The sequence below is a fragment of the Haplochromis burtoni genome, unplaced genomic scaffold (assembly GCF_018398535.1).
Source record: "Haplochromis burtoni strain Fernald_Lab_line unplaced genomic scaffold, NCSU_Asbu1 Contig_20, whole genome shotgun sequence".
Classification (NCBI taxonomy): Eukaryota; Metazoa; Chordata; class Actinopteri; order Cichliformes; family Cichlidae; genus Haplochromis; species Haplochromis burtoni.
In genome coordinates this window covers 1,115,122-1,135,913 of record NW_024582381.1, presented here as the reverse complement: position 1 = coordinate 1,135,913, position 20,792 = coordinate 1,115,122, and the positions used below count along the sequence as shown (strand labels likewise).

The 20,792-nt window shown below is 37.6% G+C and overlaps 1 protein-coding gene across 3 annotated transcripts in view; it reads left to right on the top strand.

Moving 5' to 3' along the window:
* The window catches only part of LOC102301290 (inactive dipeptidyl peptidase 10), a 253,736-nt gene that overhangs the window by 168,193 nt on the left and 64,751 nt on the right, over window positions 1–20,792 (top strand). For all 3 annotated transcript variants that reach the window (XM_005919373.3, XM_014332724.2, XM_005919374.3), the window contains one exon: window positions 19,329–19,423. In XM_005919373.3, the coding sequence (XP_005919435.1) occupies window positions 19,329–19,423 (95 nt within the window). The remainder of the gene's footprint in view (window positions 1–19,328; window positions 19,424–20,792) is intronic.

Here is a 20,792-nt window from a genome sequence, read left to right as displayed (position 1 = left end):
TATATACTCATCCCCCACCCAGTTGTGGAACATGGCTACTCCTCCCTGAGCTTGTTTCTGCTGGTTCTTCTTGTTAAAAGAGAGTTCTTCCTCCGCAATGTCCTAAATTGATGCTCTTAGGAGTTGGAGTTGGATTCTTTAATTTCGATTACATCAAATAACACCTGCCTCTTATAGAGTAAACTGGAAACTAATCACATGCCAAGACAGGGAAAAAAGCCTGTCTTGGTATGTGGTTGATCGTTAGGAAACAGCCAGATAGCCCTGTGTGAATTGCTGTCATCTGCACTTCATTTCTTTTTTCCATGTGGTTCTTGTTGAAACAAGATGACAATAGCCAGAACCATCCAGTCAAGACAAGCAGTGACGTAGTTTGTAAAAAGCCAGTGAAAATGCTTAACCTTAGACCGTGACCACCGTATATTTACATTTTCCAAACCTTTGTCTGTTTCATCTTAAATATTGTGTGTTGACTTCGGAAGTAAATAAAATGGCATGGTGCAGTGTGAACTAGTCACCTTGGAGGTTTTCCAGTGCAGTTTTACATTTCTTTGTGCTAAAAATACAGATGTGTTGTTGCGTATAGCTCCGGGTTTTTGCCTGAGAAACTGATATTGCTCTATCTATTGAGTGCCGGTAAGGAGAGGTGACCTAGTGATGAAAGACCTTGAGATAATGGAAGTGTTCCTGATCGAGCCACGGGGGAAGTGCAGGTTACAGGCATAACTGCTGACTGCACGGAACAATTCAGCATCCAGGTGCTGGCTGGGAGGCAAGAAAGGCACCTTTGAAGAGCACTCTGCCTCTTCCCTGAAGTGGAAAAGCAGTCCCTTTAAGGGAAGAGCAGGACCAGTTTGGTAACATTATTCTCAAAGGAAGGTTGTGTGTTGTTCACCTGCTTTTGTTGCTGACATTGTTTTAGATGATGGTGACAAAAAGGGAGGAGGGGAGGAGAACAATGGAGATGCAAAGGTAAAGGAGAACCGAACACTGTGCATATTCGAGCTAGAGACTCTCACACTTACACACTACAAAGTTTCATGTATCCAGAGAAGCAGAATAGTTCTTACTTCATCTCTGTTTTTTCTTGGATATCCAGTGGCAGAATTGTTATCAAGGTGGGAGAATTAAAAGAAGCAGATGGATTAAATGATTGACAAGGTGTTCTTGTGAGCAACCCACGTGGACCAGAACTACCCTGTTCACTACCTGCAATTCTGAGCAGTGCTTATGAGCTGAAATGGCATTAACCTTCTGAAACTGAAAATTTCAAACGCACTTGCAGAGGCTGGTTCAACACAACCCCAACCAGTCGATTGGAATGATCCAAAATGGCTTGTTAAATAAGGCTCAGTAATTAATTAAATCTCTTCATTGATGAAGTCTAAAGAGTTCGTGTTGCAGAGGTGTTGTGCTAATCTGGCTCTTAATCTTCTAATCTAATCAGAGAATGCTGCACATTTATTCCACTGGAGGGAAAAAGAAGTGAGTCAGAGGCTAGAATAATGCAGAGGTGGGCTCTAATTTAAGGCTCATGTCCACTCTTATTTTGTAAATCAACTTGCAGTGTTAGACTTGGAGCAATAGGAGGCCCATTATTGGATGCTTTTTGTAGCTTTCAGTGATTTTACTTCACGCTGAAGTAAAAACTGAAGAAATACTGAGTGAAAAACATCTCTAAAGCAAAAATCCAGCACATTTTGCGCAAGCTCTGAGTAACCTGTCAAATATTATGGATTCAGATAGATTAGTATTTTGACAAACTCTAAGTAGACGAGTCTTCAGATGTCATTGGAAGATGTTCAGTTTGCTTATATTTAAATCCTATATTGCATATTTGTCCCTACTTGCACCCTTATTAAGCCTTAATTATACATTCTACTCTGGTCCACTTCCGGCATAAATTTTGTCATCGGACTGTAAATACGAGGCAACATCTGTTTGCATGCTTGCCCATTTTATATAAATGCATCGATCTGCCAGAGAATTTACTTGACAGAGCACCAACTGCACATGCACCCCAGGTGGTGAATTTCAAAGAAGTATAACAGTAACAACAATTTGGCCGTGTTGTCTCTTCTACTTCTCCATGTCCACAATACAGTTTAATCAAGGCATTAATCAATAGCCATTAATGCCACATAAGTTTTTAATTTGCTTAACTCTAAATTTTAGTGAAGCAAATTCAGCCAGTCGTTTAAGGAGAATTTCAAAGACTTTCTTCCTTTATTTTGTTACTTGCTACTTAGTAATGATAGCTAAATTGAATCCTATACAAGCAACAGTAGGTGCATTTCATAGTACAGCCATACTAAGAGCTAAGTTTGGCCACAGTTAATAATCTACATCATGTTTGTGTTTTTTATTATTCATGAATTTGCTTTTTTCTTACAAAGTAGTCACATCAAGACTACTGCATTCAGAGGCCTAACGTAATAATCATATCATAGACAATGATATGATTATTATTTTTCTCCTGCAATAATATATATTACACCTCTGTTCTCCCACTGCATTTTGTGGAAAGCATAGTGTGGTGAGCAGCTGTAAGATCCTCTAGCACAGAGTAGAGCAGGCAACAAAAACAGAGATGATGCTTATTAATAATAATAATAATAATAATAATAATAATAATAATAATAATAATAATAATAAACTTTATTTATAAAGCACACTAAAAAACCAAGGGTATACCAAGGTGCTTGACAAAAAATAAAATAGGAAAAAGGAGATGGGAGGGAAAAGAGAAAGGACCTGGCACGTATCAATTATAAAACCTTGACAATTATAATATATAAAAGTAGTTAACAAGCATAACGGATAAAAATGTACCAACGCACACCAAACGTTAACTAGGTGGAAAAGCAAGACTAAATAAATAAGTCTTCAGCCGTGATTTAAACAGTGGCATAGAGTCAGACGCCCGGATAGCAACAGGAAGATTGTTCCATAAGACTGGGGCAGCTACAGCAAACGCACGGTCGCCGCGAGATTTCAGCCGAGAACGAGGTTGCTCCAGAAGAAGTTGAGTAGCAGACCTAAGTGCTCTGACAGGAGTGTGTAACCTAAGAAGCTCATTGAGGTAGCTCTGCGCCAAATTATTAATAATTTTGTAAGTGAAAAGTAGTATTTTAAATTGAATACGGTATTTAACTGGCAGCCAGTGCAAGCCAGCAAGAACAGGAGTAATGGAAGAAAACTTCCTGCTACCTGTCAAAAGGCGTGCCGCCGCATTCTGGACAGTCTGCAATCTAACGAGAAGGGAGGAGGAAAGGCCAATGTAAAGAGAGTTGCAATAGTCCAACCTGGAAGTCACGAATGCGTGAATAAGTTTTTCCAGGTCATTGTGTGGAATATAGCGCTTAGCCTTAGAAATGAGGCACAGCTGATTAAAACTAGACCTCACAACAGCAGACACTTGCTTGTCAAATTTAAACGAGCTATCCAGTAATATGCCCAAATTACTGGCATAATCAGAAGGGGAGCTAGCAAAAGGCATCAGAGCAGCACACAATTGGTCGCGGGGGATTTTACTATCGAACACCACGATCTCCGTTTTCTTTTCATTCAGGACAAGAGAATTACTCTTGAACCAACCTTTAACCTCACGCATGCATTCACGAAAATAGTGAAAAGACATAGCAAGATCGTCAGTAATCTCAAAATAAATCTGTATATCATCAGCATAGCAATGAAAGGCAAAATTATACTTCTCAAAAATTGCTCCAAGAGGGAGCAGATATAGTGAAAAGAGAATAGGGCCTAATCCAGATCCTTGAGGCACAACACAGCGTACAGGTACCGAGGAAGATGAGAAGTTGCCCAAATTAACCGAGAAAGACCTGTCAGCAAGATAAGATTTAAACCAGGCAGTGCCTCTTATACCCACAGTATGCTCAAGTCTTAGTAGAAAGTCAGAAAAGAGAATATAAAGTTAGTTTCAAAGCTGCTTGCAGATGCACAGTGACTGGAGGAAGGTTTAAACTAGGATGCCCTATATGAGATCTGATCTGTCTGGTGATGCTGTCATTCGGTTAGTTTACATTTTTTTCCCTCTTTTTTTAATGATCAGATTGTTTTTGTGGTAGGTTTTTTTTGCACCTGTTATTGTGTACCGTAATTGTGAGAATCAAAATTAAGTTTTTTCTTCAGACTCTGTTTCCCTGCACTGACACTCTTACCATTTTAAGACTATTCAGGAAGGTGACTACAGTATTTTTATGGCCAACAGTGTGAGAGACTTTTTACAGAAAACTTTGCCCTGATAGTCCCAGGGTATTTGGAAAATATACTGGAGCAAGAGCTTTTCAAGGGTCAGTAACTATGGCACAGAAACCTACTTCAAATACTGGTTGCTCCAGTGAAATGCCACGTTTATTGGAGAACTCTTCAAAGCCACATCAGCATTTCTTGTTTTCCTCAAAACTAGTCCATAGAAATATCCAGAGGAAAGGCCATGGTTTACTGATGTCCCATTTGAATACACTCACAGCACCGTTCTCATCCCAGGCCTCAAATAAATGCTCATTGCCACTCATTAACAACTAGTCTGGAGTGTTTGTTGAATTAGTAATGTTGTTGCCATGCAGCTCTAAATGAGCTCTTGTGTCATTAATCTACTGCTGTGCTTCTCTGTCCCTAGATACATTTATTCTACCAGAATAAGTAAAAAGTCTTCATTATCCCCAAACTACAACTGAGTGATGTGATGAGAGACTTTAGGGAATGTATTGACATTTACTTTATCTGCTGTGGATGAGATCACATGGAAGTCTGATGGAAACCTTTTTGATGTTTGAGCGACTAAATTATGAATATTATGATCTATAAACATCTATACTGTAGGTTTGTGTGTGTGTGTGTGTGTGTGTTTTAAATCACATGTAGTGAGACCTTATATAGCTCCAAAATTTAAGATATTTCATAGATCAACATTTATTAAAAATAAATATATACCCACAATATTACTTGCCTGTGCAGTTAATCCTGGTGAAATTAAAAATGCTTTCTTGTGAAGGTGTAAAATGTTAAACAGTGCATCACACTTAACACTGTTAGATCTAGCAGTGGCACTGAATCCTTACATCCCAGCACACGCTGCCGTATTTACTGTCAGCATCTGCAGAACCAAGCGCACGTGTTCTATCTTTAACAAGCTGGCTTTGAGCTTGACCAGCTGTGACATTTGGTGTAACCTTAGGGACTGCAGACTGCAGCATTCGGGCGTTACGCAACCTTGGCTAAATAATTCAGTGTGTGCTATGCATATTACATTGTGCCCAGGGTTTCCACTTGGCCCCTAGATGCTGCACTCAATTGGCTGAGCAACCTCATCTGCCAGTAGAAGAGCTCTCAGGCTAAAATTTAGCTTATCACTGTTTCTAACCTCCCACCTGTATTTTCCTAGGAGACTACGGCCAGTGAAGCCATAGCAGTGTTTGGAAAAATTATTGTATTCCAAGTTCAGTACACAAACCCTTTTAGTTTTGTAACATATCATTGTGCTGGAGTAGTATTAAAATGTCTCTCTTTGTGTTTTTAGCTTTAAATACACAAAACATTGACTTGGAAATACTACTTGACAAGTAAAAATACTATGTGGTGTAGTGGGTAAAGTCTATCTCAGACTTTACCCACTACACCACATAGTAAGAGACAGCCAAAAATTGCTCATAGCTGACTATTAAACATGATCTCATCAGTTATAAGTTGTTACTGCCACAACCACCAAATATGTGGCTGCAAGGATTTACTATAATGCATCTTATGATTATATCAAACACTAGAAGCATGTGGATAAAATTTAAAATACTGTGTGTTGAGAACATGGCATAGTATCTAGAATCTAGTGTATCTTATTTTGTTCATATAAAAAAAGTCACACATATGAAGGCCTGCATTATAACATTACTAAAATAATGCAGCAACTCCAGCTTTTATGCACGTGTTTCTTGCTGAGAAAGACCACAGCAATTCAGGTAAATAAGAAGAGACTGACTGAGAAGCAATGTTTTTGACTGAAGGCATAACTCTTGTGTACATGAGTTCCTGAGGACTGAGACTCAGGTGGAGAGCTGTGTCATTACAAACTATTTGACCATACAAACCTGAAATCTGTGGCTAACACAGCTAACCTATGTGTTGTGTTAAACAGCACAAAACATTATATACTGTGAAATCATGAGCCATCATGAGGGGTTAGATTGCAATACATTTACTAGTGAACGATCCTCGCAGTCTTATTTTGAAACTTTAATTGCTGCTAACGAGCTAGCTCAACTAGTCTTCCCCTATTAGCAGATTGATTGGGTACCTCTTGAGGAGATCCTTAATGGCATTGAGTTGTGTCAAGCTTTGGTACAAGCCACTGGACAGTCTCCAACTCAAAGATCTTGGTGCATAGGTGGTAAAAGTATTCTTTGTTCTGCTCTTAAGCTCATAGTCATTGGTTATCGTCTCTGATTAGCTATTACTGCTTTGCTGAGTTCACAGAGGCTACAGAGCAGAATACAGTCACCAGCTGTAGTCCAAGACAGTGGAGTGCAATTTACCAGAGAGGCAGATGATTATTGCTTCACTATTTATTGTCACAACCATGAATAGTATCTTTTGTTGTTATATTGAGAAAAACATGGGCATGCTTCCTGAGCATAGCATTCCCCATATGTGAGAACACCCCCTCCCTCGCAGCCGCTATTACACTCTAATTCTGTCCAAAACAATGAACACTGAAAGAACATTTATTTTTATTTTTTTATTTTATTACCAAGTTGCTGTAGAGTTCAAAAGAGCTAAGTTATAAATTATTTAAAATAATAAATAAAAGAATGTCAAGACTCAGTGTGGTTTAAAGTCGGAGAACATAACAGGGTTTTTAAAATGTCGAGTGTTGACAAAGTGCAGAGAGGAAGCAGCACTCAGGTCCACAGTTTAAGAGCTGTAATTGCAGAGGCCTGGTCACTTCTGTGCTTTAAGGTGGACCTCAGGACCACCTGGGCCATCTACTTGGCAGACCTTACTGAGCTTGTGGGAATTTGCAAGCTCAAAAGTTTAGATAGGTAAGGAGGCTCAAACCATTTGTTGCTTACGGCTTTCTCGTTTACTATGTAACCCTCTAATGTACAAAACAAGGCATTCCCAACATCTCTCACTGACTACTAAAACTTTTTATCTGAAGTTATGTAGCTGTGCTGAATACAAATAAGAGAAGGTTTTGCAGAATCAAGTCTAACAGGTCTTGCTTGGCTATAGGGTTGTTTATCCACAAGAGCATTAGTGAGGTTACTAAGGGTTTGCTGTCAGTCAATGCTCCAGCTCCTTCCAAAGGTGTTTGGTAATGAAGAGGTCAGGACTGTGTGCAAGTCAGTTAGAGCTGGTCAGATACAACCCGTATAGGAACATATCCATGGCATGAGACGTACCATAGTTGCAAAACAAGGCAGGTAGTACATAGCACAAAGTTAAAATCAAAAAGTTTCCTATATGGTTATAGACAGACAGAGAAAGCAGAGAAAGCAAACAGAAACAGAGCCTAGGATTCAGGCAGAAAATTAACTACATCATACTGTGACATGGTATAACAAGTGATACAATATACTGACAGACTAACGAGCAGACAGGTGGAAAATATCATGTTATTCGACAGTAGGAAAAACATTTCAAATAAAATATTTGAAATATTAGATTTAAACAGAGAAGGCAGGATGAATGAATTTTAAATGATCATCCACCAGTGTTCTGTTAAAATTGGGTTTGGTTTGGGTTAAAAGAGATTTCTTGATAAATGTTAGAGGACATTCATCTGGATGCAAAAAACAATGAAGATGCAGCAAAGCTAAGGAACAGTTATTTTTTTTAACTGTCTTGTTTTCATTTGTTTCATTTTTTTACTAAACCAAAAATAAATAGATAAATAAATGAAAAAAAAACGTTTAAATTTAATTGAAATGATGGTGAGCCAATAGTATCCACAAATCTTTTTTTTTGTTCAATACAAAAATTATATTTTCCATACCCCACCCGATTTTAGAGCCGCTAGTTTAAAGACATTTTGATGATCGAATTGAAAGATTTAAAACAAACAGTGCCGTCCTGTATTTAAACTCATCCATCAGCCCCGACCTCTCTTTGCAGCCTGGCCCTGGCAGTATTTTATCAGACTTCATCAGTTTACCCCTGATATTATTTTGACCACTACATGATACTGTTAGTTAACCAAATGTAAATTTTTTTATATTTTCTGAAACAACTGATGCTCTCTTACAAAATCTATATTGGTCATGTAACAATAATATATATATATATATATATATATATATATATATATATATATATATATATATATATATGCATAAATGGATCAGTGAGGTTATATTTTGGTAGCTGGCTATGAAAATAATAATGATGATCATTTTTTACAGACCTTGCTTTGTATACAGGGATCCTTCTCATCCTAAATCAGGAGAGGATCATCCCAAAACTATGACAAAACATAATTCACAAGAATAATAATGAGAAATGTTTAGATGTCACAACCAGGTCAGAAAGAGTATTACAGTACTATGTGTGGACATATATTAAAGAATAACTACCTATTATTATTATGATAATTTGAAAACAGACCAAGAGTCTCACATTTTAGGTACAAATATATTATATTTGCTCTGTTATTACCATTTCCTCAAGCGATCAAAAACAGGCACGTTTAGGAAATGTGATACACTATTATAGGATTCTATAGTTAGAACTGAATGCTGTTATTCCTCCACTGCCTGCAGTCTCCTGGCAGTATTAATCTTTTAATTCCTGACAGTTATGGCAGTTATGTGGGCAGCAGACTCTGGAGCTGGACAGTTAAAAACCCAAATAAATCTGCTGCTTTCAAAGGAAAATTACAATGAGTCTTGTGGCTCACTAAACACAAACACTGGAAGGGGGAGATATCATTACCCAAGTCTTGCTTATTTCTTCAAGCAGTCTTTTTCTATGGCTGTTCACTGAATGGCAATGAATACTCACCTGGGAGAGAATTCCGAGGGATTATTAGTATTTTAGGGGTTGTCACTGAAGTGGCAGGATTTTAAGGCACACATTGTATTTGTTTCTCCCCTTTTGGTGTTCTCCAGGAACACTGAGGAATGCCATATTTGTGTCAAACATATGTCAGATATTTGTTTGTGGATATGAAGCCCAGCTGGGTTTGGTGACATTTCTCCTTCGAGCTAGATACAAAAAGAGTTGTTAAAGAAAAGCATCTTTTTTAGAACTGTGGTCTGTCCACATGTGGCTGACGTGTGAAAGATTATCAGTGAACGGAGAGTTTTCACTGTTCTCTTTCAGAAACAAGTGGAGCTGACAGTGAAGGTGGATGTGGTGCAGTACAAAAATCTGGCCCTATTGTTAGCTTGTAGTTTACCATGGCACCCTATTGTATAAATATGGTTGCTTAATATGTGCATTGTATGTGTGTGAAACTCACTCAACAGGAAAACAAATGCTGCTGGAGTGTTGTTATGGATAAGGACTGTATAACTATCTGAAGTATAAGGCAACAATAGTTTGATTACACTAAATATTGCATTTCCTTTTCCTTAGTCATAATTTAATACCAGGCTATGTCTGTTCTATTGACTATTGAAGGTGACACAGCCCATCTGCTGTGTTTTCCAAGATGATGCTGTGGTATCATGACGTGGTGCTTCTATTTAAACCAAAATATTTTGTTTACTCTTCAGGTAAAAATGTGATAACAGTTACCCTGAATTTATTTTAATTATAACAGTGTTCTTTTTTGTGTGTTGTTGTTTTCTGGGTATATGCAATGTTGGTCAAGTTACTTGAAAATAGTAATTAGTTACTAATTACTGATTACTTTAACATGATACACAACCTGAATACTAAAAAAAATAAAGCAATAGACCTTTCAGCCCAATTCTATTTTGTCTGCATAATCCATCATATAAAATGTAGTTGAATGAAAAAGTCTTTTTTTAAAACTTGTTTTATTAGTGTTAATCTTTTAACTTTATGAATCAAGCAAAAATTAAATTATATGCAACAGTCTTTGAATTGAAGAAATTTGTTTAATATTAAAACCTATTTTCTGCATATTCCAGAATCCCAGTCCCATATTTAAGCTCTGTAGAAGTTACCCACCGAGAGGGACAATGGACCCCCTAATGATCCTCTACCTAATCACATGAGCCACGGTGTGAAAATGGGTGTAGGTCACAATCAGCCAAGGTTTCGGCTGAGCTCATTGCGAAACCTAGCCCCACCCTATCATGTGATTTCATGAGGTCAGATGGCCCAGGATGTGAGTGGGTGTTAAGGCGCCTGGGAAGGGATCTCAAAACTGGATTATAGATGGCAGACAGTTGGTGTTGTAACCCATCGCCTCTGTTCAAAGATGGTCGCTCACAGTGGACATAAATGGCTTGAAAGAGGAGTAAAAGAAGTCGTTTATGTCCACTGTGAGCAACCGTCTTTGAGCAGAGGCGATGGGTTACAACACCAACTGTCTGCCATCTATAACTCTCTCCCGCACTCGATATGATTGTTGATATACACACTGCCACGGACGTCGCACGCTCGTATGTCATTGTCATGAGACAATCACAGACAAAATCACAGTTTAGTAACGCAGTAACACAGCATGCTTACGGGAAATTAACAGTAAAAAATTATCTTTTTTGCAGTAGTAATCCCTTACTTTACTAGTTACATGAAAAAAGTGATCAGATTACAGTAACACGCCTCATGTAACTCAGTACTTTTTACTGCCCATCTCTGGTTACATGTGGTCATTAATTGATTGTTTGATATTATGCAGTGCACTATTCCCATTAAAAAGGTCTGGAAAAGCCATGAAGAATGTTATGCTGCCTGTAACATCATTCAGTATGACTGTTTTAGTTTGGGGTCAGGGATGGTCTGGGCAGCATATCCATTAGGATACCCCATTAGATATCGAGAAGAAATTCTTGGACCCACTGTCAGACCCTATACTGGTGCAGTGGGGCCTGCATTCCTTCTGGGGCACAACAATGCCCGGTCTCATCCTGGAGGATGATGGAATCGCTACCGCTGACTGTCATACTCTCATTCCTAACACATTACCCAGTCCATATGAAATCCATCTAATTTTCTTCTGAATGTGAAAGAATACCAGGGAAAGCTAACCATTTTTACCCAAGAATAATTTGTCATTGCCAGGAATCTGCTTCAGTTAAATTACTCACTCAGATGCTACATGTCACAACTTCTGTTCTGATGTGTTTCCAAATCCTCAGACATTCTGATTACGACCAGGTTTATGCAACAACGTCATGGTTTATGCGTGGGATATAATTTTGCTTGCTTTCATATTTTTGGAACTCACTTTAACATAGCACACATTCTTGCAAAAATTTTGCTATATATAATGGGAGCGGGGATAACAGCCTTAAAATCTTACAGCTATATTATGGATGACAGATTACTAAAATTGGTTAAATTAGCATACCTGGAGGAAACAGATTGATGACGTGAAAAACTACTGCAGCAAAACTACAATCCCTCCAAAAATACTGACATCATTTTTCTAGAATTATCAACCTAATTGCCATTTAATGTTCAGCAGTGTAAAATCTCAAATCAGCACCTACCTACGGGAGTGAAATTAATATTTAGAGCTGATAAAAAGGAACTCATTCAAGTGATCTTTAAAACATTACTGTAGGTCTCTGCACTGCTCTGCACTTGTCTCCTTAAATAATGTAATGTTCTTATCTGAAAAAGTACAAGCTAAGATTCTAATGTATAAGTAATGTCCTACGTCTGTAACCCGATGAATAATAAATGACCTCAACTTTTTCTACCAGGCTTATGTAGACTTAAGTAATGGTCACTGTACCCAGCACATGCTACACATGCAGCTGCAGTATCTGAGTTATTTCAAGAGTAGATAGGAATTCTCCTGAATAGGGCTTAATTTAAGACCTTAGCTTTGTATCTTATATCTTTAAGTGGATTTCTTTGACGTGAGTCCTATCACAAGGTGTCTTTTTTTGCCAGCAACTGTGGTTCAGTCAAAAAGAGTGGACACTTAGGAGTGTGGATTTTTTATTCACCTTTTTTGGTGAAAGCATTTATAGGCCATAATAAATGACCGCAGCGGTTTGAGCCCTTTTAAAAATCCATGATAATAGTTGTGTTGTTGAAAAAAGGGTAAGCAGTGAGTGCATAGTCACTTTACAGTATGTGCAGCTTATGAGTGCAGGCAATGGGCCTCATGGGAACACCAGCTATATCAACTTTGTATCTAACACCCGTGATTAATTTTACATATTTATGCACACTCAATGTATCAAGATTATCTTTCTAAGTAGTCAGATTATGTGCTTGGAAATGGGCGAATATGCTCATGATGGCCTCTTATGATCAGTAGAAGTGATCAATCTCAATATACGCATAGGGGATTTTGACTAAGTGAATGCATTAAAGTGATTCAATAAACATTGTAAATGATAAACACAGCACTCACAGAGGAATAAGTGAAGTAAAATTTTACAAAAATAAATAAATAAATAAAAAATAATGAAATAAAACTGAAATGAAACATCAAGAATTTGTGAGGGCACAAAAGACAATATGTAAAACAAAAAACATATGTAAAAGGCAGAGGAAACACCATAAAAATGTGTCAGATTGTGCATACTCTGTAAATATCTATCTGCTGCTGTGCATAATCTTAGTTAATCTGTCACATTTGCTCAGGGTGACCCTCCCGTCATCTGTGAGAACCTCTCAGTTCTGGTATTTTATGGCAAATACCAATCAGGTTCCACGGTACAGGTTCCTCAGTTCACCCTCATCCCTGTTTCTGATTTTTTTTGGGTCAGACTTTCATACCAGTGGCCTGCTGGAGATTATTTTGTAGGGCTCTGGCAGCAGATAGTATGCCGGTCCTGCTGATGGGTTAAGGGCTTCCTATGGCCTTGTCTGGCTCTCCTAGAGTAACTGCCTGTCTGTTGAAATCTCCTCCATTCTCTTCAGACTGTGCTGGTAGACATAACAAAACTTCTGGCAATGGCACTTATTAATGTGCTCTCCTGGAGGAGTGGGACTTCCTGTGCAACCTCTGTGGGGTCCTAGTATTGCCTCATGCTATCAGTAGTGACCCAATCCATATGCAAAACTAGTTAAAATGGTCAGAAAATGTGTCAGAGGCCTCTACTTGCAAAACCTGTTGTGGGGGTTGTGTCATTGCTGGCCCTTAAATCACCGGTTAATTTCACTAACACCAAAGCATCCGAAATTGATTAACAACCCCATCTCCTACTTAACTGACCACATCAATATCCAAGAAGTTTAATTGACTTGACACTATCATTAAAACAAGTTCACTTTTTTATTTATTTTAACAGAGCTGTGATCCATTCCCATTGCTTGTTGAAGTCGCAGTCAAATAGTAAATTATATTTAGGAAGATTCCTAAATGACTGAAATGATTCATAATAAGAGCTGGTCTAATTCTATAAATATGAAGGAACAGTGCTTCAGTGTTACTTTATTACTTCCTGGACATCTTTTATGAAAAGAAACATTTCAAACAATGCATCAACTAAGTTCATGCAAACAACGATCAACACAACTAATTAAATAAATTGTAGTGTGTAGTGTTGTTTTACCAACTCATATAATAACATATAATTTTTTAACTTTCAGTAACTTTTAAACTTTAAAAGGATCCTCGCTGTAGTTAAAGAAGTTTGTTTTGAAGTTGTTTCCTGTGTGAAGCACCTGTAACACCAGTTGAAAAATGTGTTCTATAAATAAATATAATTAATTTTGATCAAGTGAAATTGTAACTCACTTTGTATTGGACCTTATTTTGGGCACTGCTGCATTGCCCGTTTTTAAGAAAATAATTTTATTCAGAGACGAGTTCAAGTGGATGAGTTCTTCACCAGGAAGGGTTGACACAGGTGAGCAGCTTTTCTTTATATAGTCATTTAATTTAATTCCACCTTGGTAATGAAATTATATTTTTCACTGGGCTGTCAACCTTTTTACAACCTGCATAAAAAAATACGATTACATGTGGCAAAGTGCTTAAGATGCTTTTTTGGTACTACATTTCAAAACAGTGACATTTTTTGTGGGAAAATCATAAGAACAATGTCTGCCATTGCATTAAAGCAGTGGTGTCAAACTCAGTTGCACGGGGGCCAAAACTAAAGGTCGCAGGCCAAACAAGATAAACATTTTTTGAACACACTAAAACAATGGTTTTTTTAAACATAAATATGAATAAAAACAGACAGTAACATTATTCCAGAATAAATGGCGGTGATTTAAACCTTTAGCTCAGATAAAGTTTACGGTCGGCGTTACGGTGATCATTACATGCTCCATTTTTAGGACTTTACCACACAGCGTTTCCTGGTGTGTGATGCAGTAATATGCAGTTAACTCACGGTACAGTTCTCCTCTTGCATCTTTACTAGATCCTACATCCTGCACAACACCAGCGCTCCATCTGTTGTCCCAGGGCAGTTTCATGTCAGTTACACTTTGAAATACGTTTTCATAAATGTCTTTTCCTGTCGTTGTCCCGTGCATCGATTTAATGTCCAATATTTACACTCCATGGATTCAGATGGTCAGCTGTGCAATGTCCAGCATGTCTGTACTTTCAATCCACAGCAAGAGAGTATGCAATGAAGTTTTTGCTTCTTTCACACAACTGTGTTTTTAAATCAGTGGCCATCTCACCAACCCAATCAGCAATCATATTTCTCCTCAAGCTCACATTTGCCAAAATCTGCGTTTTGTCTGGACACAAGACGCACACCTTCATCATGCAGCTGTTCAGAAACTCTCCCCCGGTAAATAGCCCGGTGTTCTGGCTGTCTCCTCTGCTACAATAAAACTTGCTTTCACAACAGCTTCACTTTGTGATTTTGCTCTGGTGACAAACGTCTGCTGAAATGTCAGATTCTTCTTTAGCTCTTCTACTTTCTGTAATTTCTGCATTTCAGTTTTTCAGCTTATGTTGTGACTCGTAGTGCCGTCTTAAATTAAATCCCAGCCACATTAGCTCCACAAATAATAAATGGGTTTACCAGCAATGTTTCTAAACATATATTCAGTCTCCCACCGGTGCTGAAAGGCTCCGTTTTCAGAATCAACTTTTCTCTTGCTGGGAGTAAGGGCACCCTCCGTTTGCGAGGTGCGCCTGCTGATTACGGCTCAGGGAGGAGGGCTGGGCGGCGGGGGATTCTCTGTTCTGGCTGGAGCAGCATCTAATAACCAGCTCGCAGAGGGAGTGTTCGCCCAGGGTGGCAAACAGGCATAGGACCGCCACTGAATACATGTACGTTTTGTGTGAGTCTAACAATGTAACGCAACATCACAAGTTTTAAGATCAAAAATATACTCATCTATAAACAACAGGGTAAAGAATGAGTGGTGGCACTCGGGACCTACAAATTGGAGCCAGAGTTTTGGCACAGTGTTCACAGCTGTTGTAAGTTTGCTGTTGTCACTGACATGAACATAAACAAAGCACGGTACATTTTCTGTAAATGATACACCCTGCATGTTTAGAGTCAGCTTTACATGGAAATTTAAGAGCGAACAGTGTCACTGTTTTTTCAGCATTATGGCAAAATTGGTTAACTCAGCAGTGTATAGAGATGCAACTCAGGCTTCATTTTGCACCAGCTTCTAGGAAAATGCCAATCTGTATAAACACGAGAATATTACTAATGAAGACTAAACCCACAATGTATCTACTTTACCTGTAGCAAGGCAGACTGACTGCATCACAGCTGTGTCAGGTAGCATCTTGAAATGCTGATGTTGAGGTGGATTGCAAGGTATTTTGTAGACGTGCAACTATTATAGCCAAATGAAATACCCTATTTAAATTTGTCAATTTGGTATATAAATCCAGTAAGAGCAGGACTATTGCAGTAGCTGATGTGGCTCTGCACTGAAATGAGCCTGCTTCAGGTAATACCATATTCTACTGTATATGTAAAAACAACTATGGCCATCATCTGGATCTGAAAAGACACACTTTCTGCAAATGCCATCTAAGGTATGAGGCTGTTTCGTGTTATTAAGAAATATTCATTGTAATGTTCTTTTAACTTTATTCAGACATACAGAAGCTGTTCTGGAAAGAGCCACAGTGTGTGCTGTATTTGACACTAAGCACATGAGACTGAACAGCATGACCAATATACCAAAATCTTTTGTGTGCCGATCGATTTCGCCGTCTTCAATCAGATGTATTCCGTTTCAAAGGTTTTAGGGTTACAAGTGTGACTTGGTGAGATTGCTGTTGTGACATTTATCAACAAATGAAAAGGTGGAATATTCTGACATTGCGCAACTGTGTTAAATTGCTGTCAGATTACTGGAAAGAACATCTGAAAAGGGCCAAAAACTTGTGATGGAAACCTGAATGGAGAATTGTGCTTGTTCAGGCAGCATAGTGAAATTTTAGCTCACATTAGCTCATTCAACCACAGGCTCATTCATCATCATTCATCAGCCACAGCTTCCATCCAATAAGGTCCAGTCATTTTTATGCAATTCATTCAATGCACTTTTATTTGTATAGCCCAACCAATATTAAATATTGCAGTTGAAGGGGTTTGACAGTTATAAAAACATTATCACCTGACATTTCTTGCCGTTTCCTCAAATTTGCAGCTAAAGCGCCGTTCACCTCTGTGACTCTTTTCTTGCATACTTAACTTTTAAGATTGTCAACCTTTATTTGTGTATCTGATTGTTCCGAAGATGTTACTTCCCTGGCAGGAAACTTGGCCCTGTTCTTTCTCAGAGCACTCGCTCACATAGCTGAATATTTTGAATAGTTTTTGAGTACCCTGAAGATCCTGATTCAAGAGGTGCTGTTGCTACGGAGATGAATGTCTAATGCTTGTATTTTGCATTGAAAAATTCTGTTGTACAGTAAACTACCACAAACTCATCTGGTTGAAATGATAACATTATTATTTACTTATTAGCAGGTTAACGTCATCTGAGAAAAGCCATTACTATTACTTTATTTATAATCCTCAGACTATCTTTAAAACGTATTTAATCAAGCTTATCAACAACACATTTTCAGTTTTTGCAAGTATATATATATAAATATATAAAAGGAAATATATTAATTCACAACCATTGTCTTTAGAGTTCGAGTGTTATTCAATTATGTTATGGTTATGTTTAGGTGAATCAATCATCATCTGCTTTAATACAAAGCAAGTCCATATATTTATTCCCTTTCTTACTCTCTATCCATCACAACCTCCTCTTACTTGTTCTGCAGTTCACGTATGTTTTACATTTTTTGTTCATTGTTTGTTTTGCATAATCCACCCAGTGATAACTTTAGAAAACAGTTATGATATACTAAGGCAATCATTTAATATAAAGGTAACTAAAGATCTATTATTTATCCTAAAACATGGGAGCAAAACAGGAAAAAAAAAACCTCCGGCAAACAAAAACAAAATAAAAAAGATAATAAATGAATAAAAAACAAATAACTTAATAAAGCCAAAAAATTCTATCAAATAGAATAAACAAATATTTCAATTAACTAAAAATAGATCTCAAATACACAAAATAAAGAATAATTAAAATGATTAAATAAATAAAAGTTGAAAGAATAAAGTAGTTTCATAAGGTCTAATCAAAACAAACTTAATAGTAATAGTAATTTTTATAGATAAATATCAACAGCAAATATGAAAATGGCGTCATAAACTTGAGTATTAAAAACAACAGGCAAAAAAAACAGAATTTTATTTTTTAAAACACAGCAAATCCATGGATAAACTTTCCTATACTGCAAGATCTCAGTATGGTGAATCAAGCAAAATTAATATTTACCTTCTGATAACATGTCTTCTAACATGTCTTTGGATGATCTTCTCCTAAATGCAAATGCAGCAAAAAGAGAGACATACCTCAGTTAAACAAATGACACACAGACTGCAGCTCCAGCCTGCTGCGACACTTTGATAGATGCGTTTGGGGCAAAATGCTGGAGATATATATAAGCGGGATATATATAAAACAGATTTTAGCCAGAAGCCAAGGTTTGGGACAAATTGTTTTCACCTGACAATGGCACATAATGAAAAGCCAAAAAAGGATTAATTATCTGGGAACAATAAATGTTTGTTCCAAGTGTCCATTAAATGTTCAGATATTTCACTTTGGATTGATAGCTATCCAGCAGAGCTAGCCAAAGAAAAATCTGAGGGTGAATTCCCAGAGAAGATAAAAATTTCAAGGTTAACTTTGTTGCTGTTTCTGAGAGCTAACTATACTGGTCGGGTTTTTTTTCTTCTTTCAATACTCTTTGTCATATCTCTGCCACCCGCTGTTTTTATGGCATTGCTCACCTCACTGTTTGTTACACCAGAGATTCATTTGTCCTTTTGTTCGACTCGTCAAACCCACATTTTGTCACTGCTTCAGCCTCACTATTTGGGGCCTTTATTTGCAGCTAGAATAGTACAGGAGCTGCATTCATACAAGTACATTTGAAAGCCGGATGCATAATTTGAACAGGTGAAACAAAAAGAAAAGTATACTTAATTGCTGGTGAATTTTCTCCCTGTGCCTGTTAATTTGGAAGCTGCTGTTTGTGATGATGGAAATCTGCTCTTTACATGGATAATTTCACTATCAATAACATGAATGAGGAAAATTTTGCTTATCCCCATCAGATTTTTTTGTCTTTCACTACACCGAGCATTAGGATTGTTAGTATAATGTGGATTCACTCTGCTTGTATGAATACTATGAATGTGGATGCATACATTCCTTGACATTTATGGTTGGCTGTGTTTCTCAGTGTTTAGCTTTAATACAAACCAAACAATGCAGTCACGTCCATCCAATTCTGCTCTGTACAAAAAGATGTTTTCCTGGCAGCGTCACACAATGCTGCTCCCATCAATACACAGCATGCCGCGCTACCTGCGAGATGAAAAATCTGGGCATTTCCCTTTGTGTTTGTCTGACAGTTAAATCTCACTTTTCATGCTCGCAGTTAATCACATTACATCACCGTCGCTCAAACTCGGCCCCTTTTGGCTGTCTGCGGCGTTTTTACTGTTTTTTAATTTGAGGGAACAGTGAAGCTGAAAAGATGTTGTTTTTAATGGCATCTTGACAACTCTAAACAAATCCACAATGGCTGCTTTGCTTTGTTCTTTCAGTTTAAAGTTTTTCTCTACATTTTTATGACAGCTTTCAGAATTCATGCAGGTGTTTTTTTTCTTTGTTCTCCCTTTTTGTTCACACAGACTCTGAAGTCATCTACAGGAACAGTGACGGCCATGTCATCAAGTTCAACATCCTCACAAATGAAACAGAGATTGTCCTGACAAACGGCACATTTGTAAGTAACTATTAGTCTTGTTTACTGGTTGGTGACTGCCATTCAAAAGTTTGGGCACACTCTATTCTGGCGTGTCTATAGGAAATTAAGAAGCCAAAACTGTCTCAAATATTAATTCACTAGTCCCCATGTACTAATGAGAAGTGAAAGAATTGAAAAAACGAGAGGGAGGGAGGGTGGGGCACGAAAACAAGAACAAACAGCTTGTAGAACTGGAGGCGTCATATATAGATAAGACCCAGAATGGGTGTGTTTGGAGGCGGGGTCCGGCCCCTGACATTTAGATAACTTATCTCAAATTGATAAAAATACTTAAAGGTACATATTTTGCATTTTGCATTTGTGACCTTAAAAATAATTTCAAACTAAATGTAAATAAAATCATCAAATTTGACTATTCTGCTAAATAAAGATCATGCTGTATTTTCATGTAACACCAATTTGTACCACAGGTTGGTGTAGAGAGTCAGTGTAATGTTTAATTTACTAGGCAGAAGAAAGCTTTTTCATTTAAAATGGTAACTTTGCAAAAAGAAAACTATGTAAGCTAATTGAGGTAGAAACTGAGGGTGAAACATAAGGTAGTTCAAAAAGAGTTATACAGATATGACCAGCCCCTAACAGCCCTTGGTAAAATTTTGTCTCTGGTGAAAGTTTAAATCCTCTTTGGATTGGTCTTAAATGTTTTTCATTAAGATAATTTCCATTCAGTTGATTTTTTTTCCTACCCTCTACATATTTAGGTTGCACAGTGGTGTTGCTCATTTTAGACTGTGCTCTGTAGTTTCACTTTCTGGCATTTTGGGTAGAAAGGTTAGAAAAATAAAAGCATGTTAATCTCTACATGAGAGATTTTGACTTTGGAGTCCAGAGTTTGGTTTCCAGGGGCAGTGACTTTGTTATTAGATGGTTCTTGCCATGAAGAAGGACCTGTGATGTGTGTGTCGGGGTGGGTGTGGGGGGTTGCTGTAGGCATCTTTGAAGATTTAAGTCAACACTTATCTAGCATGACCACAACAGCGTCATTCAGATACACGCATCGTATTTTGTTTGTACTTAAAGTGATCTTCATTTGTTGAGCCAAAACATACCCAGTGTTGTGAAGGCTATTTTTAAATGTATTCCACTAGAGATGACAGAGTGTGTGGCCCAAAATGTAGTTTGTAACGTATTCTGTTAAGTTACTTAATATGAGTAACATATTCTGAATACTTTGGATTACTTGATATATTGTCATGCTTTTTACAACTACATGAATCTACAGGATGGGCCATTTATATGGATACACCATAATAACATGGGAATGGTTGGTGATATTAAAGTCCTGTTTGTGGCACATTAGTATATGTGAGGGGGCAAACTCCTCAAG